This window comes from Electrona antarctica (genome assembly GCF_951216825.1).
Source record: "Electrona antarctica genome assembly, chromosome: 6".
NCBI lineage: Eukaryota > Metazoa > Chordata > Actinopteri > Myctophiformes > Myctophidae > Electrona > Electrona antarctica.
Genome location: NC_136811.1, coordinates 57,557,038 through 57,583,369, shown reverse-complemented (window position 1 = coordinate 57,583,369; position 26,332 = coordinate 57,557,038). Strand labels below are relative to the sequence as shown.

General features: G+C 43.3%; 1 protein-coding gene across 1 annotated transcript in view; it reads right to left on the bottom strand.

Annotated features, from left to right (window-relative positions):
• Positions 1–2,602: 2,602 nt before the first annotated feature.
• The window catches only part of LOC306925194 (guanylate-binding protein 6-like), a gene marked incomplete at both ends in the record, with an annotated part of 51,985 nt that continues 28,255 nt past the window's right edge, over positions 2,603–26,332 (bottom strand). Inside the window, 10 exons of the mRNA XM_079503886.1 lie at positions 2,603–2,648; positions 3,391–3,488; positions 3,905–4,086; positions 5,203–5,305; positions 5,752–5,967; positions 8,635–8,912; positions 14,144–14,377; positions 14,511–14,677; positions 18,033–18,142; positions 18,669–18,796. Of these exons, the coding sequence (XP_079360012.1) occupies positions 2,603–2,648; positions 3,391–3,488; positions 3,905–4,086; positions 5,203–5,305; positions 5,752–5,967; positions 8,635–8,912; positions 14,144–14,377; positions 14,511–14,677; positions 18,033–18,142; positions 18,669–18,796 (1,562 nt within the window). The remainder of the gene's footprint in view (positions 2,649–3,390; positions 3,489–3,904; positions 4,087–5,202; positions 5,306–5,751; positions 5,968–8,634; positions 8,913–14,143; positions 14,378–14,510; positions 14,678–18,032; positions 18,143–18,668; positions 18,797–26,332) is intronic.

Here is a 26,332-nt window from a genome sequence, read left to right as displayed (position 1 = left end):
CCTCTTGTAAACAAGTGTAATGCTTAATTGAGTCGTCCACTCACAGTTAACAGTCTTTGTATTGAGTTTGTGCTTGAAATGTACTGTAATTCTGCAAACTGTTAATACATATTTCAATCAATTAATCAATCAATCAAAGTGAATTTAAAATCATTGTACAGGTGAATGAAAGCACCAAGTGAGTTTCCTTTAAAGGTAAATTAATGTCTTTATAGCAACTGGATCTCTCCAGTTTACCAACTGAGAGAGAGAGAGAGAGAGAGAGAGGCAGACAGACAGACAGACAGACAGACAGACAGACAGACAGACAGACAGACAGACAGAAGAGTGTGAGAGAGACAGAAACCTGAATGACAAAGGCTTAAAGGGATAGTTCAGATTTTTTAACTTAAGCTGTATGAAATACTTGCCATTAATATAGTGGTTGCAACTGTATTAATTGATTGCCGGAGTCCCGTGGTGGGAGTTCTGCTCTGGTTTTGGTCAATATTAGTGGTAGTTCCGGTCATTTTGTGGGGGGCACAGGGGGCCACGCAGTAAAAGTAAATTAATTCACAAAACTAACGTAATTTGTATTGTTGACCTATTTCTAAAATATTAGCTCAACTTTCGTTCTACTTTCAACACTCTATCACATGGAACAATTTTGTGGGCGTAGTGATATGGACACAAAAAACATAGTTCTGTGTGATAGAGGGGTCAAAAATGAACAAAGGTGACCCCCCCAAAATGACCGGAACTACTTAATATTTCACAAAAAAAAAAAAAAATCTGAACTATCCCTTTAAACTGTCCGAGCTGTTTTGATTGATTGATGTCAATACAGACAATGTAGACTTGTTTACATCAGGGTCCTCCATTTTCAATTCATCAGAGCCCAGTGTTTATCCCTTCTGCAAATACTGCCTATGATACATTCAGACAGTTCTCGAGATATTAAGAACCTACTTAAGAATAATGTTGACAAAGTCAATGAACATAATTTTAGATATGCTTTTAATGTAGGTATAGCAGGTGCTTATCCATTGAATAATCAAACCAATAAAAGAAATAAATAATTTAAAAGAAATGATCAACTTCAGTATGGTTAAAAAACGAATCAAAACAAAAAAACATTAAAAGGTCAATGAAAAACATGTTCACGAAGTCAATTAGCATCATTTTAGATGTGCTTTTATTGTAGGTATATGTAGCAAGTGCTTAGCAAGAATCAACCCAAATTAAAATTATAAACGAAATAAGGAATTTAAAACAAAAATTACCATCTTCAGTATGGTAAAAAAAAGAAAAAAAAAGAAAGAAAAAGAAAAGAACAGAAAGAAAGAAAAACAATCAGATAAAAGTAAAACATATTGCTACACTATGATGAGGGAACCAGAGCACATTTCATTGACAGTGTCTCTGTAGACGTGCTATAATAGCAGTGTTGAGAGACATTTGCATTCTTAACCCATTCTGGGCGGAAACCCCTTTTGGTGTTTTAAGCATTATGTTATACTTTAGCTATTGGAAAATAGCAGATCTACAAGCTCATAGCGCGGCACCGAGTGCCGCGCTATGAGCTTGTAGATCTGCTATTCTTGAAAAATCGTGAAAATGTGGCGCAAATCTTTGAATATATTCTTTCAGAGCGAGCGTTTTTAACTCAAATCTTTGCTTCTGGGAGGGGGGGTCCCTGGAACAACATATTTTCAGATGGGGGTCGGCGGCCAAATAAATAGATTTTTGGGGACCTTGACATGAAAAGGGTTGAGCACCACTGACATAGAAACATAGGGTTTTCAGAAAACTGTCAGGATTTAGATTAGAAGCCATCTTTGTAGAATCGTCCTCAGGTCTAAATGTTGCATCCTTACTTTGCCACGGTTTGTCTGCCCCAACATTCTATAGGCTGGTCCAATTATTTCAATGCATGTTAACTCTGGCTCAAACAATAACATACCAAGTAGCCTACATTTCTATACATCTTAATCTGGTTCCACAACTACAATTTTACAGATTACATTTTTTTTTAAAGATTACACTTAGTTTAAATCACTCCAATTCCCAGATGATTGATTGAACTCACGAGTGATTTCACAACCTGCAACATTCAGGTACTTTCCCATATAGACAGTAATAACATACTGTATTACGTAATGCACCAGAGTTACATATCCAGGCTTCTAAAACACCTTATGTTATGCTTATGTATGGAACTATGGTGTAGTTTTTGCCTCTTTATTTTGTTTACACTCTTATGTGAGTAAATGTTTGCTTCTATACATTTTCATGTGACAATTAGCCTGCTTATTATAGTTAATGTTTTATATGATTGTTTGTTTGTACTGCAGGGCTTCTTCATCTTTGTCATTAAAGAAACTATTTGACATTGAGGAGTGTATTTCTTCACCCATGACTTGATTAATTCATAATAATCTGTTTAACGATATGATAAATTGATGAAAACGTAAAGCTCGTACATGTTGCATATGCACAACAAAGGGACAGTCTCCCAGCGCGCCTCAGTCGAACACGGCTAGTCCGGTGCGTCACGGGAACAACCGTTGCATGATAAGGGAAAGACACTGGAGCAGCTGGGACAGTTTAAGCCTCTTTTCATTCAGGACATTTTGATCTTGTGATCTTCCTCAGAGTCATGAGGTGACCTGAATGACAAAGGCTTAAAGGGATAGATTTTTTTTAACTTAAGCTGTATGAAATACTTGCCATTAATATAGTGGTTGCAACTGTATTAATTGATTGCCCGAGTCCCGTGGTGGGAGTTCTGCTCTGGTTTTGGTCAATATTAAGTAGTTCCGGTCATTTTGTGGGGGGGCACAGGGGGCCACGCAGTAAAAGTAAATTAATTCACAAAACTAACGTAATTTGTATTGTTGACCTATTTCTAAAATATTAGCGCAACTTTCGTTCAACTTTGACCACTCTATCACATGGAACTATTTTTTGGGCGTAGTGATATGGACACAAAAAACTGTGTGATAGAGGGGTCAAAAATGAACGAAAGTGACCCCCCCCAGTGACACCCACAAAATGACCGGAACTACTTAATATTTCACCAAAACCAGAGCAGAACTCCCACCACGGGACTCGGGCAATACAGTTGCAACCACTATATTAATGGCAAGTATTTCATACAGCTTAAGTTAAAAAAAATCTAAACTATCCCTTTAAACTGTCCGAGCTGTTTTGATTGATTGATGTCAATACAGACAATGTAGACTTGTTTACATCAGGGTCCTCCATTTTCAATTCATCAGAGCCCAGTGTTTATCCCTTCTGCAAATACTGCCTATGATACATTCAGACTGTTCTTGTATTCATTTCTTTTTTTTATTTACTCTATAAGCTTCATAAGCCGGCCCTACAAAGGGGATGCACTGAACGAACCATTCCTTCTTTGATCTTGTATTCTTCTGTTCAGCCTCTTCTTTCTCTTTCTTGAGAGCCTTTATCTGATCTTCATTTCCCTTTTGTTCTGTCAGAGCCTGAAATAAAACAGACACATTAGACGACACCATAAGATATATCAAGTCCTTCTACACTTGGCACACAATATTAATTTCTGATCAGTTATTGGGGTGTGTGTGTGTGTGTGTGTGTGTGTGTGTGTGTGTGTGTGTGTGTGTGTGTGTGTGTGTGTGTGTGTGTGTGTGTGGTGTGTGGTGTGTGTGTGTGTTATGTTTTAACAATCTAGAACCTTTAGGTATTTAGCAGCAACAGACTTATAATAAGAGAGGTAGATAATCCTATCCATACATCACATGTACAGTAGGTGATTGCTCTGTACAGAAAGATTCATGAATGACTTCGATCCTTACGTAATATACGCATCTTCTTTTTCTATCTTCTAAACGGATCCAAAAGAACAACAGGCCTTAACGCCATTCATATCATCACTTACAGCCACCAGCTTATCATGCTTGTCGTTGGCATCTTTCTTGTCTTTTGCCATCTTCTCATTGAGCTGTTTGTTATGCTCGTCCTGGGTCTTCTTCTGCTGAGCCATCTCCACCTTCATTGCCTTCTGTTGCTCCTCCGCGACCAGTCTCTCTCTCTCTGCCTTCTCCAATTCCACTTTATCCTCTGTAGGAAACCAATAAGACAGAACCATTCAACAGAAAAACACTGTCACCGTCCTACAGAGTCAGGATTGTACCTCTATGTCCCACCAGCCCTGTGTTTCCTCAACCATAACCATAACCACACTCCTAACCCCAACCACAGAACTAACTCTATGTCCCACCAGCCCTGTGTTTCCTCAACCATAACCACACTCCTAACCCCAACCACAGAACTAACTCTATGTCCCACCAGCCCTGTGTTTCCTCAACCATAACCACACTCCTAACCCCAACCACAGAACTAACTCTATGTCCACCAGCCCTGTGTTTCCTCAACCATAACCACACTCCTAACCCCAACCACAGAACTAACTCTATGTCCCACCAGCCCTGTGTTTGCTCAACCATAACCACACTCCTAACCCCAACCACAGAACTAACTCTATGTCCCATCAGCCCTGTGTTTCCTCAACCATAACCACACTCCTAACCCCAACCACAGAACTAACTCTATGTCCCACCAGCCCTGTGTTTCCTCAACCATAACCATAACCACACTCCTAACCCCAACCACAGAACTAACTCTATGTCCCACCAGCCCTGTGTTTCCTCAACCATAACCACACTCCTAACCCCAACCACAGAACTAACTCTATGTCCCATCAGCCCTGTGTTTCCTCAACCATAACCACACTCCTAACCCCAACCACAGAACTAACTCTATGTCCATCAGCCCTGTGTTTCCTCAACCATAACCACACTCCTAACCCCAACCACAGAACTAACTCTATGTCCCACCAGCCCTGTGTTTCCTCAACCATAACCACACTCCTAACCCCAACCACAGAACTAACTCCCACAGCTGGACGATGAATTGCATTTTTAAGATCTTGATTTAGATTTTATATTGTTTTGCTTTAGATGTTGGCACTTCATGGAAACATCAGATTTTTAAGGGCATCTGGTTCATTTTAGTTAAGACCTAAATTAATTGTTCTCTTAATACAGCCACAAGTAACTGTCGTCAAACAATCATATATAGTCATATTTTCAGCTGTGCCTTCAGTGTGTTGGGGCGCTCAAACAGCAGACATGACTCTTTAAATCACACCCATGTTTGTCCCGTTTTATACTTTACCTTTTGCTCTCCGCTGTGCCTCAGAGAGGCTTTTATCTGCTGCCAGTATGGCCTTGCCGATGATCGCCTTCTCATCCAGGTATGTCTTCAGCACCTCCTCAGCCTGGTATCACACACACACACACACACACACACACACACACACACACACACACACACACACACACACACACACACACACACACACACACACACACACACACACACACAGCTCAATGAGAAGATGGCAAAAGACAAGAAAGATGCCGACGACAGGCAAGTTGAGCTGATAGCTGTAAGTGATGATATGAATAGCGTTAAGGCCTGTTGTTCTTTTGGATCTGTTTAGCGTGCACACACACACACACACACACACACACACACACACACACACACACACACACACACACACACACACACACACACACACACACACACACACACACACACACACACACACACACACACACACACACACACACACACACACGCACACACACCTCATCAGTATCGTTTAATTAATTTAACATTCTCTGACTCGGATCAGAAGTTGTCAGGAATCAGACTCACCATGACTCCTTTGCCTTCTTCACGTCTGTATGTACCAGTCAACACCTGGAGGTCCTGGCAGAACGTCTCGTGTCCTCCAGAGACTGAGTAGAGTAGACCAGCTCCCAGGTTGTACTCCAGAGGTTCAAATACTCTTTGGATGATTTGTTCACATGCCTTCCTGGACTCGTTGAAGTTCTTCTCAGAGATCTGATTGTATTCCCCCTGAAGTGCAATCTAAAAACACAGTGGTAACAATGAATACAACGCTGTAGACAACGCCCTGGTAACGTCTGTCCCAACAGCCAGGAACCTTGGTGTTGTCCTGGAAGGTCAGCTGTCGTTCAAAACACACATCACAGCTGTCACCCGATCCTGTAGGTTTACACTCTATAACATACGACGAATTAGACCGTTCCTCACCCAGGAGTCAGCCCAACTCCTAATACAGACAACAGTCTCGTCAAAACTTGACTATTGTAACTTCCTCCTTACTGGCCTACCGGCATGTGCACTTAAGCCTCTCCAACTGATCCTAAATGCCGCAGCTCGCTTGGTCTTCAACCAGCCACAATTCTCACACGTCTCCCCACTTCTCCGCTCCCTCCATTGGCTCCCGGTCGCTGCCCGCACAGAATACAAAACTCTGATGCTGGCATTCAAAGCAACCAAAGGTATGGCTCCGCCATATCTCAGAGTGGGCACTAAGGAACGGGCATCTTGATCTAAAATTGGCAGTTTTGTCCAAAATGTTAAAAACATATTAGAGAAATGGTCTGAAGTACTGTGAAGAATACGTGATTTAAACACGGATTGTACATCATTATCAGACCAAAATGTATTTATTTTTGACACACATTTCACTAACTTTCTCCAACTAATTACACCACTGGTCAAGTAGACGTATTTGCCGTTTTTTACCATTTTGAAAAACATTTTAAAATAGATCAACTATATCGACACCTTGTGAGCTTGTAGATCGCCTATTTGAACTATTTTAAAAGGTTTTTCAAAATAGTAAAAAATAGAGATAAGGGCTAAGGGGTGGCAAATAGGTTTAGAGATAAGGGCTAAGGGGTGGTTTAGAGATAAGGGCTAAGGGGTGGCGCAAGATGGAGCCCTTTATCTTTACTGCAGTGCAAATAGGTTTAGAGATAAGGGCTAAGGGGTGGCGCAAGATGGAGCCCTTTATCTTTACTGCAGTGCAAATAGGTTTAGAGATAAGGGCTAAGGGGTGGTTTAGAGATAAGGGCTAAGGGGTGATTAGAGATAAGGGCTAAGGGGTGATTAGAGATAAGGGCTAAGGGGTGGTTTAGAGATAAGGGCTAAGGGGTGATTAGAGATAAGGGCTAAGGGGTGGTTTAGAGATAAGGGCTAAGGGGTGATTAGAGATAAGGGCTAAGGGGTGGTTTAGAGATAAGGGCTAAGGGGTGGTTTAGAGATAAGGGCTAAGGGGTGGTTTAGAGATAAGGGCTAAGGGGTGGTTTAGAGATAAGGGCTAAGGGGTGGTTTAGAGATAAGGGGTGGTTTAGAGATAAGGGCTAAGGGGTGGTTTAGAGATAAGGGCTAAGGGGTGGTTTAGAGATAAGGGCTAAGGGGTGGTTTAGAGATAAGGGCTAAGGCGTGGCGCAAGATGGAGCCCTTTATCTTTACTGCAGTGCAGTATTAAATACAAGAGGGAGGGAGGGGCTCCCACAGTGAAAAGACAAGAGACAGGAACTATATGCATATCCAGATACAAGGGAAAGGAGTTAAACAACAACGGTATTAAACAAGGGTCTTAAAAGCACAGTCATTTTGACCAAGTTTTAGAGGATTTAAAAAAGTGTTGGATAAAGTGACCGAAACACACAATATAAAAACTAGAAAAAGTGCCCTTCTGGGCACAGGTCTCCACCAGGAGGATAGGAGTATGTGTGATGTTTGGTAAAATGTTTAGGAGTAATATAAACTCTGTAAATGTATTTTCTTTTTTTTTGCAACAATTTTCTTCAGTTTGTTGAGGAAATGCAGAGCCAGATCACTCTGAGGATAGAATTCTGGATGAGCAGGACATTTGCAGCATTTTGTACGAAACGGGCCACTCCTGAAAACTTTGGAAGGCAATCTTAGCCAATCAGTGTAGAATCTGCGAAATCCAAGAGGCTCTTGATCACATTATTACAGAGATGATGTGTAACGATTTGCACGAGATTTGGAAGAAATCTGTGCGACTAATATAAACAACGTGTTTTATAGAAATCGGCTTCATGGTGGCGCTATAACTGGCAGATGTGGAGGGATGCAGGGAAAATGTTTTTCCATGGCCATGGGAGTGCGCATACAAAGTTGTACACAGATCGATGCAGTTATAGGTAAAAACAGGAATTGCCCTGTTATAGCGCCACCGTGAGGCTGATTTGGAAAGAAATTAGTGGCATGTCGTCCTCGGCCTAGTGGAAATTGCACACTGTTTGTGATTTGTGGCATTTTGTTGGAAACGGACCAATCATGTGAGCTTTGGAAGCCAATCTTAGCCAATCAGGATGGAAGATGGGAAATGGTGAACATCCGTGTTGATCACATGACTATATCGATAGTGTATACCTAATTGTGTGATGTATGGATAAAATGTGTACGAGTAATCTACAGAAATGTGTTTTGCCAAAGTCAGCCTCATGGTGGCGCTATAACAGGCCGTTGTGGAATATTTGGGGCAGAGGTTCGTTGTTGGCATCCAGGGAGTGTGTGCACAGTTTGGCATGGATCCTGCCAACAGTGCCGGAGATTAGCTGGTAACGGACGGACGCACGGACGCACGCACGCACGCACGCACGCGGACGGACGGACACACACACACACGGACGGACGGACGGACGGACGGACGGAGTGCAAAACATACTCTCTGGCCTGGTGAACACATACCACAAGTTTATTCTGGTATTCTCGGTTGTCATCTCTGAAAGAACGTTCCATGAAGAGTGCCAGGGCGTCTCTCTCACTGGACGCATGGATTGCAGACAGCTCCTCCCAGGTGTTGGTGGGGAAGTGTACCGACTCCATCCTCTGTGCATAGAGGACCCGGGCCTGCTCAACAGCTCTGGTATTCTCAACCACAGCCAGAGCTACCACAGCATTTTCCAGACAGGGAACCTTTCCACTACGGATGGCTTTCACGTACGTCTCTGCCAGCTGACCAAGCACTGTGGAAGATAGAACCATTCAGAAAGTGTGTTACAACTAGTCATGATAGTACAGAGACTGATGTTTATGCTGGAGCAGACAAAAGTCAGATGTTGCCAATTCCAATATCACCTACAACAGCAAAAAGAGAGGCTGGTAGGTATAACGAATATCATGTTATTCACACAAAGGCACTTTTTAACACAGCGAACGCGAACAACGTATCCGTACGTTATTAATTAATCAAACGTCCGGTGCTAACCACGTATCCATACGTTTTAATCACTTTTTTATAGAATACTTTTATTCATCTTTTTACCCACCTGGACAATGAAGAACCATCCCCCTGTCATTGCTGCTTAGTCCCACTCACGTGATCAGAAAAAAAAAAAAAAAAAAAGCCCCCTCCCCTCCTGAAAACAGGAGGGCGGGCCGCTTTACGTGTAGAAGCCAGGGTAAAATGGACGCTCCCATAATCTAGTCGGTGTGTGAGTAGAAGAATCAAATTTCACCTAACCTCGCCTCACCAGGCTTTCCTCCACCTCGGACATTTCACCCAACACTATAATACTCGATTCCCCCCTCCCCTCCTGTTTCTCCAGGAGGAGGATCTTGCGAGATGGGGGCTCTGTCTCTCGGAAAAAAACATGATGAACGGAACGCTGCCTAAACACATATGCACCGGATCGGCATTGCATAACGTCTGCAACACACATGGACAGATGCATGTTTCCTTCTTCATACTGTAGCGACCAAACTATCCCCGAGCCTACAATACTACGAACTAACAAACGAACCACAGTATCGAGGGGCCGCCACGACAACAGACAGTGTTCCGTTGGTGGATCACGTATCGCCATGCAGAGCCGTCATAATCGGAGATCGCTCGGACGTGTGATTGTAACGCTTTTTTATTCATTATAATTGTAGTGATAAGACCGCAATGAACGCGTCGGGGACGTAATCGACCCGGGTGTAATGTATAACGAACTTTTCCGCGTCCTAAACCGTGGTGTTGTGATCTGTGGAAGTCATTTTTTCCTTGTCGTCGACATCACAGCCGGGCTTAGCACCTCTCTGGACACTCCCGGTGAAGCTTTTTTTTTTCCATCACTCCCAAGCTGCATGCCCAGGCATGTTCCCCTATACTAGCTTGAAAATCAAAATCAGCTGATGATGACAACGCGTCTCACCGTTATACTATAGTTCTGAACCGAACGGTGGAATGGGACTTTTTATAGCCGTACGGATCAAGACTTTTGCTGCCCAATGTGCCCTCAAGATTCACAAAATAAGGCCTATTGCTACATATAAATACTATATACCGTATGAAACAGAAGACTCTCTGCTTTCATAAGAAAAAAACTTCTACTGTAGTAATAATAAAAATCACACCCCTGTGAAGTGAGTGGTGCAACTCTGTGGTGCAACTCTGTCCCAACTGTTCTCTACAGTTGCACCGCGCAACTGTAGAGAACAGTTGCACCGCTCACTTCACAGGGATGTGATTTGTATTATTACAGTAGAAGTTTACAGACCAAACTGTAAATAAAAGCTTTACATGACTTTCTGCCTCAGTCCGTATATAGCGAGCTGTAGTGAATAAGTAGAGAACAGAGTTGCACCGCTCACTTCACAGGGGTGTGATTTATATTATTACAGTAGAAGTTTACAGACCAAACTGTAAATAAAAGGTTTACATGACTTTCTGTCTCAGTCCGTATATAGCGAGCTGTAGTGAATAAGTAGAGAAGTAGAGTTGCACCGCTCACTTCACAGGGGTGTGATTTTTTATTATTACAGTAGAATTGTTTTCCTTATGAAAGCAGAGAGTCTTCTGTTTCATACGGTATATAGTATTTATATGTCGCTATAGGCCTTATTTTGTGAATATTGACGAGTTCACGTCCATGTCTTCTCTGAAGTTATCTGGTGGGCACAAGCTGCATTCAATAACCAATTACTGTCTAACTGTAGATGGGATCAATGTATACTGTTTTCCTCGTAAAGGTACACATTCAGGGCTTTCATTCGGTGTATAGGATGTATAGGATATTTATTGGGTTCAATTTTATATCTGCCTGTCAATGTCTCTGACTTTAAACCATCCATAACTCTGCTCGCTGTTCAAGATAACCACTTCCAGGCAAATGCAGGTGTTACATCTTTTGATGTATGCGTGTGATTCTCGCTATAAGAGAACATTTTGCTGTGGGCCCCCGAACAAGGCCTTTGTGCAATGTTAAACGGTAGCAACATCAAAATAGGCCTGGGGAGATTCTGGGCCCTATTAAGCAAGACGAAAAACCCATGCGGTAATACAGATTTCGCCCTCGCTCTGCGCCTTTTCGTATTATGGAAGCCGTGGTGAGCGCTCACTCATATGGAATACCACGTTCCTGCATAATTTAGCATTGGGGGAGTGTCCATATGTTAATTATTTTCGCTTTGCGCTAATTTGCTATTAAGCCCCTTGACCTAAAAACACTCAGCGCATACCGATTCCGCCTGGGTCTGACCACGTCTTAAAAGCAAAAAGCACTGTTTGATTTTACACTTGAGCGGCTCTGGAGTGCTGCTGGAGTGTTGCCATGTCTGTTTTCTTTTTCTGCAAAGTTGCTTGTAAATATTGGTAGTTGTGGTTGCTTTTCTTGTTTCTAAAGTGCTTATTTGGGCTTTCCTCCTAATGTTGTTTAAACCAGTGATCCTCACACAGCGACATTCCCATGTCAAGGACCCCCAGATGAATGCATTTGCCCAACTAAGCCAGTGACCCCCATGACAGATTTGTGTTTTTAAATGTTTCAATAACATTTTTCAAAAATATTCTTATTTTTTTCAAAGATTACTTTTGAAAATAGCAGATCTACCAGCTCACAATGCATCACATTCATTCATTAAAACAATGAACTCTGACTGCAGGGGGATATATATTTATAATGATCATTATAACAATGTGCAAGAAAATATGTAAAAAGAAGGAAGAACTTTATTCATTATTTATTTGTGGACAATCAAAATATGCTGGAAATTTTAATGTGGTGTCATTAAAAGGAATCTTGATATGGCAGACTCACTATCTAGAAAATAAAAACATGGCACTTAATTTAAAATAGGTTGCAGACCCCTGTTATATGCGATTCTTTAGGGAGTATGTTTATAGACCTATTTACTTGTTTCTATGAGACATGGCAACAGCAGGAGACGAGCTTTTTGGCTCAAACGTTCAAACGTTTAGATTGTAAAGGGTCATATCGCTCATTTCTCAACCTTTTAAAAAAAATAAAACATCGCCATAATCACTGGGAAGTTAGCTTTCATATGCTGTATCACACCCGACTCAATTCTTCTTCAATAAAATGCTACGAGCGAAGACCATAACATTGGGGCCGCAGCAATACGCATGGCGCACGTATGGCATTTCAACTCATTCCTTCGTCGTGACTCGAATGAAATAAAATAAAATAAACGTTATTTTACTGCTGTTTTTCAATAGAAACAAATAAAGAGCGTGTGTGCAACAGTCAGTGCATATACGTGCATGCACTATAGGCTATATTTCCTCCTTGTCGGGATGGTGAGCTGAGCTCTTCACAGCCCGTTTGTCTTTCATATTATTCTTGTAATATTTGATATTATAAACACTCATGGTTCTCTCATTTCTCAACCGTTTTTTAAAATGTAAAAATCCCCATATTCCTTAGGAATCTTGCTTTCATTCGCTGTATGGTACATGGTTCTATTTTTATCGAATTAAACAATATCAAACGAACTTGTATGTTCGGGGGTTAGACGATTCTGGGAACATTACGCATGGATTGCCAATTTGCCAGCCAATGCTGCGTATCTACTCGCAGTTCCATTCCGATCAGGTATAGGTAGGTGCCATTTCAAAGTCTTAGTTATTCATTTATGAATCAAATCAACTAGAATAAAGATTTTTACAGCTGTTTTTCATGCTTAGAACAGAAACAAATTAAGTGATGATGTGCGTATATCTCCAAAATAGAGACATAGGCCTACAAGCTATGCACATCATGGCTGTGACAGCTTGTGGATCTGTTCTTTTGAGGCATAAAGGTGACAGCATGCAGTGCAATAGGAATAATTAACCCAAATGTGACAAAGTCATGTCATGTCTATGGTGCCAGTCTGCAGAAATGTAATACCACTTGCCGAAAAGGGCGCATTCCATGAGGACATCAGCTGGTGTCGTAAAGAGAATAGTACGGACATGTTCATTGGGTAAGCCTCAAAACTCCCTGAAACACTCCCATGACTAATTCAAGGCCGTTTTGCTCACACCACGGGGTGTCGAAAGTGCTTCTTACCTGGCCCATAATTGTAATATGACATTGCACCCGCCCCCACGTCTTAAAAACTGTAAAATTATATGTAATTAGATTCCACTTGCTTAATAGGGCCCTCTGTAGCAATCAAAGTGTTAAGATGAAAAAGAGAAATATTTATATCATTGTGAGATGGAGGATGGCTGATTTAAATGGTAAATGGTGCATTTATATAGCGCCTTTATCCAAGGCGCTTTACATAGGTTGTGCATTACATTCACCCATTCACACACACATTCATACACCTTTACATAGGTTGTGCATTACATTCACACACACATTCACACACCTTTACATAGATTGTGCATTACATTCACCCATACACACACACACACATTCATACACCGATTGCAGCGGAAGCCATGCAAGGTACCAACCAGCACATCGGGAGCAATTTGGGGTCAAGAGTCTTGCCCAAGGACACTTCGACATGTAGCCAGGAGGAGCCGGGATTCGAACCGCCGACCCATGGATCATTGGACGACCTGCTCTACCTCTTGAGCCACAGTCGCCCCATTTAACCCGATTTAAGCAGTCACACCTGGCCTGAGTCAAACTAGAACTGGACTCAGAGCTGGGTGTGGCTGCACACCTGTTGTGGATGCACCTGATCAAGGCACAACAGGATTAATGGATGGAGATGACTGATTTATCTTGTTTATCTGATTTATCCTGTACAGGTGTGCAGCCACACCCAGCTCTGAGTCCAGGTCTAGTTTGACTCAGGCCAGGTGTGACTGCTCAAATCAGTCATCCTCCATCTGACAATAATATTTTGACGACAGAATGCAAAGTGAGCACGTACTTAGTAGTCATTTATGTCAATCCCTCAAATGCTGTTGGCTGACAGAAATGTGAGACACCCAGTGAATGTAGTGTACATTTATTTAAATCCCACTTACCTCTGCCAGTGACCTTTATGCCATCCCCGACAAACTTGGTCTCAGACTTGGTGTAGATGTGTTCAGTGAACTTGTTGGCCTCTTCAACAAACTCTGGACTCAGTTGATTATCAGTCACTGACTCCATTTTTTGCATTATCGTACGCCCGCCCGGTGTATCGAACACAAAGCATGAGCGACGTGGGAAGAATTTACGAAGGCAGGCACGGGGTTCGTTGTACTGCGGCTTCCCACCTTTGGCAAAATGAATGGAACACAATACCTTTTAGTGTAAAGACCTTCTGATGCCTATAGTTTAAATGATTGAAATCTCAATTATATTCAAATAAATTTAAGCAGTTCATGAAACCTTTTATCTCCTTGAGACCGTGTTCCAGGTACTCGTCTGCTGTACAGGGTTTCTCATCAATCTCCAGGAGGAGTGTAAAATCTCGCACAGCCCACACAAAGGAGGGAAGGTAGCGTGCAATCGTAAGATCATCATTCTTCTCCTTGGACTTAATTTTGATATTCTTTGTCAGCTCTGTCACATAGCTGTAAGGGGTGGTGTTAAGGATGACAAGAGAACCTCACATAACACTGTTGTTTGTAAACAGAAAGACAGAAAAATGCCTACATGAGATACATTTATTTAGTATTAAATACTGAATATTTTTTTGTTTAAAGGGACACTTCACCCTTTTTGATAAAAAATACATGTTAATGATGTTTAGAAGATTTAGAACACTTTCCTGGGGGTCTTCATGTGTGTGATATGTGGTTTTAGATATTTTAGATTTTAGCAGTGAGCCCAGGGTCTCTGATGTCATGGACACTGGGCTCACTTACTTCCTGGACTACAATTCCCATAATGCTTTGGTGCACTGCTCCTCCTTGTGGATAGGGGGAGGGCTGTCTTACTGAGACAACATGTAGTCCAGGAAGTAAGTGAACCCATAGTGTCCATGACATCAGAGACACTAGGCTCACTGCTGAAATCCAAAATATCTAAAACCACATATTACACACATAAAGACCCCCAGGAAAGTGTTCTAAATCTTCTAAACGTCATTAACATATAAAGTTTCACTTTAAGAAGAAAACTGTCCCTGAAACGCTGTTTGGAGCTAGAAATAATCTTATTGATGTGCCCCTCCCGGGGACTGCCCATAAATCTGACATTGCGTTAATCTGACCGGTGGCCGTTTAAGACTGAGGTTAGGGTTAGTGATCTACGTGGTTAAGACTGAGGTTAGGGTTAGTGACCTACGTGGCCGGTGAAGACTGAGGTTAGGGTTAGTGACCTACGTGGTTAAGACTGAGGTTAGGGTTAGTGACCTACGTGGTTAAGACTGAGGTTAGGGTTAGTGACCTACGTGGCCGGTTAAGACTGAGGTTAGGGTTAGTGACCTACGTGGTTAAGACTGAGGTTAGGGTTAGTGACCTACGTGGTTAAGACTGAGGTTAGGGTTAGTGACCTACGTGGCCGGTTAAGACTGAGGTTAGGGTTAGTGATCTACATGGTTAAGACTGAGGTTAGGGTTAGTGACCTACGTGGCCGGTTAAGACTGAGGTTAGGGTTAGTGATCTACGTGGTTAAGACTGAGGTTAGGGTTAGTGACCTACGTGGCCGGTGAAGACTGAGGTTAGGGTTAGTGACCTACGTGGTTAAGACTGAGGTTAGGGTTAGTGACCTACGTGGTTAAGACTGAGGTTAGGGTTAGTGACCTACGTGGTTAAGACTGAGGTTAGGGTTAGTGACCTACGTGGCCGGTTAAGACTGAGGTTAGGGTTAGTGACTTACGTGGCCGGTTAAGACTGAGGTTAGGGTTAGTGACCTACGTGGCCGGTGAAGACTGAGGTTAGGGTTAGTGACCTACGTGGCCGGTTAAGACTGAGGTTAGGGTTAGTGATCTACGTGGGCGGTGAAGACTGAGGTTAGGGTTAGTGACCTACGTGGCCGGTTAAGACTGAGGTTAGGGTTAGTGACCTACGTGGCCGGTTAAGACTGAGGTTAGGGTTAGTGACCTACGTGGTTAAGACTGAGGTTAGGGTTAGTGACCTACGTGGTTAAGACTGAGGTTAGGGTTAGTGACCTACGTGGCCGGTTAAGACTGAGGTTAGGGTTAGTGATCTACATGGTTAAGACTGAGGTTAGGGTTAGTGACCTACGTGGCCGGTTAAGACTGAGGTTAGGGTTAGTGATCTACGTGGTTAAGACTGAGGTTAGGGTTAGTGACCTACGTGGCCGGTGAAGACTGAGGTTAGGGTTAGTGACCTACGTGGTTAAGACTGAGGTTAGGGTTAGTGACCTACGTGGTTAAGACTGAGGTTAGGGTTAGTGACCTACGTGGCCGGTTAAGACTGAGGTTAGGGTTAGTGACCTACGTGGTTAAGACTGAGGTTAGGGTTAGTGACCTACGTGGTTAAGACTGAGGTTAGGGTTAGTGACCTACGTGGTTAAGACTGAGGTTAGGGTTAGTGATCTACGTGGTTAAGACTGAGGTTAGGGTTAGTGACCTACGTGGTTAAGACTGAGGTTAGGGTTAGTGACCTACGTGGTTAAGACTGAGGTTAGGGTTAGTGACCTACGTGGCCGGTTAAGACTGAGGTTAGGGTTAGTGACCTACGTGGCCGGTTAAGACTGAGGTTAGGGTTAGTGACCTACGTGGCCGGTGAAGACTGAGGTTAGGGTTAGTGACCTACGTGGCCGGTTAAGACTGAGGTTAGGGTTAGTGATCTACGTGGGCGGTGAAGACTGAGGTTAGGGTTAGTGACCTACGTGGCCGGTTAAGACTGAGGTTAGGGTTAGTGACCTACGTGGTTAAGACTGAGGTTAGGGTTAGTGACCTACGTGGTTAAGACTGAGGTTAGGGTTAGTGACCTACGTGGCCGGTTAAGACTGAGGTTAGGGTTAGTGATCTACATGGTTAAGACTGAGGTTAGGGTTAGTGACCTACGTGGCCGGTTAAGACTGAGGTTAGGGTTAGTGACCTACGTGGTTAAGACTGAGGTTAGGGTTAGTGACCTACGTGGTTAAGACTGAGGTTAGGGTTAGTGACCTACGTGGCCGGTTAAGACTGAGGTTAGGGTTAGTGATCTACATGGTTAAGACTGAGGTTAGGGTTAGTGACCTACGTGGCCGGTTAAGACTGAGGTTAGGGTTAGTGATCTACGTGGTTAAGACTGAGGTTAGGGTTAGTTACCTACGTGGCCGGTGAAGACTGAGGTTAGGGTTAGTGACCTACGTGGTTAAGACTGAGGTTAGGGTTAGTGACCTACGTGGTTAAGACTGAGGTTAGGGTTAGTGACCTACGTGGTTAAGACTGAGGTTAGGGTTAGTGACCTACGTGGCCGGTTAAGACTGAGGTTAGGGTTAGTGACCTACGTGGCCGGTTAAGACTGAGGTTAGGGTTAGTGACCTACGTGGCCGGTGAAGACTGAGGTTAGGGTTAGTGACCTACGTGGCCGGTTAAGACTGAGGTTAGGGTTAGTGATCTACGTGGGCGGTGAAGACTGAGGTTAGGGTTAGTGACCTACGTGGCCGGTTAAGACTGAGGTTAGGGTTAGTGACCTACGTGGCCGGTTAAGACTGAGGTTAGGGTTAGTGACCCACATGGCCGGTTAAAACTGAGGTTAGGGTTAGGGTTTAGGATAGTGTTAGTAATTGGTTGGACTAACTATTGGAACAACGAAGCTCTAAGCATGAGGCTGGTTCAAATGTTTCAAAAGGTTTACCTGCATTTTAATGGATATTTAAGAACATTTAAGCATTCCCAAAACAATATACGTGAGCTTGTCCAAAACTAATTGGACTGGAAAAGACTATTCTAAAGTTAATAAATTAACAAGTGAAAGCATGCCAAATATGGCAAAAGAGTGAATAATGAGTGAATAATGTGAAGAATACTGAAGGTTCTCCATGGATTTATTATCAATGGTTCCCATGCTGTTGTAGACCAGGGTGCTGCTGAGCAGAACTGCCATGGCAAAGATCCAGTTGTCATCCTTCGTATCTCCCTGAAACCACAATACATTGTGACCAGATTTGTTGGGACCCTGCCGTCGTGCAAACTCCAGCTTTTCACCAGAGGAGAAAACTGAATTTATTTATATTTGATCCAAAATGAGTTAATAGCACAGGCAGACTCTTCACATACTAGAGCATGTCTGAAATAAATATCAGAGCTGAAATCGACATGCAAATATGAAATAAATGCTTAAACATGTAGCTAGGTGTAATGTTAGAGACCACATAAGTGAACCTTTCAAGCCTGTTTTCTCAATTCGCTGTTTCTCTGCAAGACATTACTCTATAAGCCACATCTCCAAAACTGGTGGGTCAAACTGAACAACCAATACAACCAATTCTAAAAAATCTAATGGCAGTCTCTCAGTCAAATTTGGCCACAATTGTTTGGACGTCATTATTTTATGTAGTATCAGAATAAGTGTAGTGGGGTGAATGTCCAACTCCACTGGACAGGTATTGACGTAAATTATTAAATGCAACTTGATTTGAACATGAAACAAAATGGCGTCTCACCTTCTCAATATCTCCCAGTCCCTCTGTGTCCAGCAGCACCAGAGTGTGGTCAGTCTTTTTGGGGTGAGGTACACACCACATCCAGATGCCCTTTGTCTTGGATTGGACAGAGGCTCCCAGAGGGAATCCTTGAGGATGGAATATGGGACAATAACAAACCAAAATATAGCTGCAAGCAGCGATAGGACGGGGCCAAGCAATACGAAAAATCACACCTGTGAACTGAGCGGTGCAGACTGCTCAACAACAGCGCTGGCTGTAGTTATTTTTATAGTGCTCAGTGTGACTGGCGTTTTGAGGCTGCTCAATAGAGCGGCGGTATTACAGCAGTATTACAGCGGTATTACAGCGGTATTACAGCAGTATTACAGCAGTATGACAGCGGTATGACAGCGGTATTACAGCGGTATTACAGCGGTATTACAGCAGTATGACAGCGGTATTACAGCGGTATTACAGCGGTATTACAGCAGTATGACAGCGGTATTACAGCGGTATGACAGCGGTATTACAGCAGTATGACAGCGGTATTACAGCGGTATTACAGCGGTATTACAGCAGTATGACAGCGGTATTACAGCAGTATGACAGCGGTATTACAGCGGTATTACAGCGGTATTACAGCAGTATGACAGCGGTATTACAGCGGTATGACAGCGGTATTACAGCAGTATGACAGCAGTATTACAGCGGTATTACAGCAGTATGACAGCGGTATTACAGCAGTATGACAGCGGTATTACAGCAGTATTACAGCGGTATTACAGCAGTATTACAGCGGTATTACAGCGGTATTACAGCAGTATGACAGCGGTATTACAGCAGTATTACAGCAGTATGACAGCGGTATTACAGCGGTATTACAGCAGTATGACAGCGGTATGACAGCGGTATTACAGCGGTATTACAGCGGTATTACAGCAGTATTACAGCGGTATTACAGCAGTATGACAGCGGTATTACAGCAGTATGACAGCGGTATTACAGCGGTATTACAGCAGTATTACAGCGGTATTACAGCAGTATTACAGCGGTATTACAGCGGTATTACAGCAGTATGACAGCGGTATTACAGCGGTATGACAGCGGTATTACAGCGGTATTACAGCAGTATTACAGCAGTATTACAGCAGTATGACAGCGGTATGACAGCGGTATTACAGCGGTATTACAGCGGTATTACAGCAGTATGACAGCGGTATTACAGCAGTATGACAGCGGTATTACAGCGGTATTACAGCAGTATGACAGCAGTATTACAGCAGTATGACAGCAGTATTACAGCGGTATGACAGCGGTATTACAGCAGTATGACAGCGGTATTACAGCGGTATTACAGCAGTATGACAGCGGTATTACAGCAGTATGACAGCGGTATTACAGCAGTATTACAGCAGTATGACAGCGGTATTACAGCAGTATGACAGCGGTATTACAGCGGTATTACAGCAGTATGACAGCGGTATTACAGCAGTATTACAGCAGTATGACAGCGGTATTACAGCAGTATTACAGCAGTATGACAGCGGTATTACAGCGGTATTACAGCAGTATGACAGCGGTATTACAGCAGTATGACAGCAGTATTACAGCAGTATTACAGCGGTATGACAGCGGTATGACAGCAGTATTACAGCAGTATTACAGCGGTATTACAGCAGTATGACAGCAGTATTACAGCAGTATTACAGCGGTATTACAGCAGTATGACAGCAGTATTACAGCAGTATTACAGCGGTATTACAGCGGTATTACAGCAGTATGACAGCAGTATTACAGCAGTATGACAGCAGTATTACAGCGGTATTACAGCGGTATTACAGCAGTATGACAGCAGTATTACAGCGGTATTACAGCGGTATGACAGCAGTATTACAGCAGTATTACAGCAGTATGACAGCAGTATTACAGCAGTATTACAGCAGTATGACAGCGGTATGACAGCGGTATTACAGCGGTATTACAGCGGTATTACAGCAGTATGACAGCAGTATTACAGCGGTATTACAGCGGTATTACAGCGGTATTACAGCAGTATGACAGCAGTATTACAGCGGTATTACAGCGGTATTACAGCGGTATTACAGCAGTATGACAGCAGTATTACAGCGGTATTACAGCGGTATGACAGCAGTATGACAGCAGTATGACAGCAGTATTACAGCGGTATTACAGCGGTATTACAGCAGTATGACAGCGGTATGACAGCGGTATTACAGCGGTATGACAGCGGTATGACAGCGGTATTACAGCAGTATGACAGCAGTATTACAGCAGTATTACAGCGGTATGACAGCAGTATGACAGCGGTATTACAGCAGTATTACAGCGGTATGACAGCGGTATTACAGCGGTATTACAGCAGTATGACAGCAGTATTACAGCAGTATTACAGCGGTATTACAGCGGTATTACAGCAGTATGACAGCAGTATTACAGCGGTATTACAGCGGTATTACAGCAGTATGACAGCAGTATTACAGCGGTATTACAGCGGTATGACAGCAGTATGACAGCAGTATTACAGCAGTATTACAGCGGTATTACAGCAGTATGACAGCAGTATTACAGCAGTATTACAGCGGTATTACAGCGGTATTACAGCAGTATGACAGCAGTATGACAGCAGTATTACAGCGGTATTACAGCGGTATTACAGCAGTATGACAGCAGTATTACAGCAGTATTACAGCGGTATTACAGCAGTATGACAGCAGTATTACAGCGGTATTACAGCGGTATTACAGCGGTATTACAGCAGTATGACAGCAGTATTACAGCAGTATGACAGCAGTATTACAGCGGTATTACAGCGGTATTACAGCAGTATGACAGCAGTATTACAGCAGTATTACAGCAGTATTACAGCGGTATTACAGCAGTATGACAGCAGTATTACAGCAGTATTACAGCGGTATTACAGCGGTATTACAGCAGTATGACAGCAGTATTACAGCAGTATGACAGCAGTATTACAGCAGTATTACAGCGGTATGACAGCGGTATGACAGCGGTATTACAGCAGTATGACAGCGGTATTACAGCAGTATGACAGCAGTATTACAGCAGTATTACAGCGGTATGACAGCAGTATGACAGCAGTATTACAGCAGTATGACAGCAGTATTACAGCAGTATGACAGCAGTATTACAGCAGTATGACAGCGGTATGACAGCGGTATTACAGCAGTATTACAGCGGTATTACAGCGGTATTACAGCAGTATGACAGCGGTATGACAGCGGTATTACAGCGGTATGACAGCGGTATTACAGCGGTATTACAGCGGTATTACAGCAGTATGACAGCGGTATTACAGCAGTATTACAGCGGTATTACAGCAGTATTACAGCAGTATTACAGCGGTATTACAGCAGTATTACAGCGGTATTACAGCGGTATTACAGCGGTATTACAGCAGTATTACAGCGGTATTACAGCAGTATGACAGCGGTATTACAGCGGTATTACAGCGGTATTACAGCGGTATTACAGCAGTATTACAGCAGTATTACAGCGGTATTACAGCAGTATGACAGCGGTATTACAGCGGGATTACAGCGGTATTACAGCGGTATTACAGCAGTATGACAGCGGTATTACAGCGGTATTACAGCGGTATTACAGCAGTATGACAGCGGTATTACAGCAGTATTACAGCGGTATTACAGCAGTATGACAGCGGTATTACAGCAGTATTACAGCAGTATTACAGCGGTATTACAGCAGTATGACAGCGGTATTACAGCGGTATTACAGCAGTATGACAGCAGTATTACAGCGGTATTACAGCGGTATTACAGCAGTATGACAGCAGTATTACAGCGGTATTACAGCGGTATTACAGCAGTATGACAGCGGTATTACAGCGGTATTACAGCAGTATGACAGCGGTATTACAGCGGTATTACAGCAGTATTACAGCAGTATTACAGCGGTATTACAGCGGTATTACAGCGGTATTACAGCAGTATGACAGCGGTATTACAGCGGTAGTACAGCAGTATGACAGCAGTATTACAGCGGTATTACAGCAGTATGACAGCGGTATTACAGCGGTATTACAGCAGTATTACAGCAGTATTACAGCGGTATTACAGCAGTATGACAGCAGTATTACAGCGGTATTACAGCAGTATGACAGCGGTATTACAGCAGTATGACAGCAGTATTACAGCGGTATTACAGCAGTATTACAGCAGTATTACAGCGGTATTACAGCGGTATTACAGCGGTATTACAGCAGTATGACAGCGGTATTACAGCAGTATTACAGCAGTATGACAGCAGTATTACAGCAGTATGACAGCAGTATTACAGCGGTATTACAGCGGTATGACAGCAGTATTACAGCGGTATTACAGCAGTATGACAGCGGTATTACAGCGGTATTACAGCGGTATGACAGCAGTATTACAGCGGTATTACAGCAGTATGACAGCGGTATTACAGCGGTATGACAGCGGTATTACAGCGGTATTACAGCGGTATGACAGCGGTATTACAGCGGTATTACAGCGGTATGACAGCGGTATTACAGCGGTATTACAGCAGTATTACAGCAGTATTACAGCAGTATGACAGCGGTATTACAGCGGTATTACAGCGGTATTACAGCGGTATTACAGCGGTATTACAGCGGTATGACAGCGGTATGACAGCGGTATTACAGCGGTATTACAGCGGTATTACAGCGGTATGACAGCGGTATGACAGCGGTATTACAGCAGTATGACAGCGGTATTACAGCGGTATTACAGCAGTATGACAGCGGTATTACAGCGGTATGACAGCGGTATTACAGCAGTATTACAGCGGTATGACAGCGGTATGACAGCGGTATTACAGCGGTATGACAGCGGTATTACAGCAGTATTACAGCAGTATTACAGCGGTATGACAGCGGTATTACAGCGGTATTACAGCGGTATGACAGCGGTATTACAGCAGTATTACAGCAGTATTACAGCGGTATTACAGCAGTATTACAGCAGTATGACAGCGGTATTACAGCAGTATGACAGCGGTATTACAGCGGTATTACAGCGGTATTACAGCAGTATGACAGCGGTATTACAGCAGTATTACAGCGGTATTACAGCGGTATTACAGCAGTATGACAGCGGTATGACAGCGGTATTACAGCGGTATTACAGCGGTATTACAGCGGTATGACAGCGGTATTACAGCGGTATGACAGCAGTATTACAGCAGTATTACAGCGGTATGACAGCGGTATTACAGCGGTATTACAGCGGTATGACAGCAGTATTACAGCGGTATTACAGCAGTATGACAGCGGTATTACAGCGGTATGACAGCGGTATTACAGCGGTATGACAGCGGTATTACAGCGGTATTACAGCGGTATGACAGCGGTATTACAGCGGTATTACAGCGGTATTACAGCGGTATGACAGCGGTATTACAGCAGTATGACAGCGGTATTACAGCGGTATTACAGCGGTATTACAGCGGTATTACAGCGGTATTACAGCGGTATGACAGCGGTATGACAGCGGTATTACAGCGGTATTACAGCGGTATTACAGCGGTATGACAGCGGTATTACAGCGGTATGACAGCGGTATTACAGCAGTATTACAGCGGTATGACAGCGGTATGACAGCGGTATTACAGCGGTATTACAGCGGTATTACAGCGGTATTACAGCGGTATTACAGCGGTATTACAGCGGTATGACAGCGGTATTACAGCGGTATGACAGCGGTATTACAGCGGTATTACAGCGGTATTACAGCGGTATTACAGCGGTATTACAGCGGTATGACAGCGGTATGACAGCGGTATTACAGCGGTATTACAGCGGTATTACAGCGGTATGACAGCGGTATTACAGCGGTATGACAGCGGTATTACAGCGGTATTACAGCGGTATGACAGCGGTATGACAGCGGTATTACAGCAGTATTACAGCAGTATTACAGCGGTATTACAGCGGTATTACAGCAGTATGACAGCGGTATGACAGCGGTATGACAGCGGTATGACAGCGGTATTACAGCAGTATTACAGCGGTATGACAGCGGTATGACAGCGGTATTACAGCAGTATTACAGCAGTATTACAGCGGTATTACAGCGGTATTACAGCAGTATGACAGCGGTATGACAGCGGTATGACAGCGGTATTACAGCGGTATGACAGCGGTATTACAGCAGTATTACAGCGGTATTACAGCGGTATGACAGCGGTATTACAGCGGTATTACAGCGGTATGACAGCGGTATTACAGCAGTATTACAGCGGTATTACAGCGGTATTACAGCGGTATTACAGCAGTATGACAGCGGTATTACAGCAGTATGACAGCGGTATTACAGCGGTATTACAGCGGTATTACAGCAGTATGACAGCGGTATTACAGCAGTATTACAGCGGTATTACAGCGGTATTACAGCAGTATGACAGCGGTATGACAGCGGTATTACAGCGGTATTACAGCGGTATTACAGCGGTATGACAGCGGTATTACAGCGGTATGACAGCGGTATTACAGCAGTATTACAGCGGTATTACAGCAGTATGACAGCAGTATTACAGCGGTATGACAGCAGTATTACAGCGGTATGACAGCGGTATGACAGCGGTATTACAGCGGTATTACAGCAGTATTACAGCAGTATGACAGCAGTATTACAGCGGTATGACAGCAGTATTACAGCGGTATTACAGCAGTATTACAGCGGTATTACAGCGGTATTACAGCAGTATTACAGCAGTATTACAGCAGTATTACAGCAGTATTACAGCGGTATTACAGCAGTATTACAGCGGTATTACAGCGGTATTACAGCAGTATTACAGCGGTATTACAGCGGTATTACAGCGGTATTACAGCGGTATTACAGCAGTATTACAGCAGTATGACAGCGGTATTACAGCGGTATTACAGCGGTATGACAGCAGTATTACAGCGGTATTACAGCGGTATGACATCGGTATTACAGCGGTATGACAGCGGTATTACAGCGGTATGACAGCGGTATTACAGCGGTATTACAGCGGTATGACAGCGGTATGACAGCGGTATTACAGCGGTATTACAGCGGTATTACAGCGGTATGACAGCGGTATTACAGCGGTATTACAGTAGTATGACAGTGGTATTACAGCGGTATTACAGCGGTATTACAGCGGTATGACAGCGGTATGACAGCGGTATTACAGCGGTATTACAGCGGTATTACAGCGGTATTACAGCGGTATGACAGCGGTATTACAGCAGTATTACAGCGGTATTACAGCAGTATTACAGCAGTATTACAGCGGTATTACAGCAGTATTACAGCAGTATTACAGCAGTATTACAGCGGTATTACAGCAGTATTACAGCAGTATGACAGCGGTATTACAGCGGTATTACAGCGGTATGACAGCAGTATTACAGCGGTATTACAGCGGTATTACAGCGGTATTACAGCAGTATTACAGCAGTATTACAGCGGTATTACAGCAGTATTACAGCAGTATTACAGCGGTATTACAGCAGTATTACAGCGGTATTACAGCAGTATTACAGCGGTATTACAGCGGTATGACAGCGGTATTACAGCGGTATGACAGCGGTATTACAGCGGTATGACAGCGGTATTACAGCGGTATGACAGCGGTATTACAGCGGTATTACAGCGGTATTACAG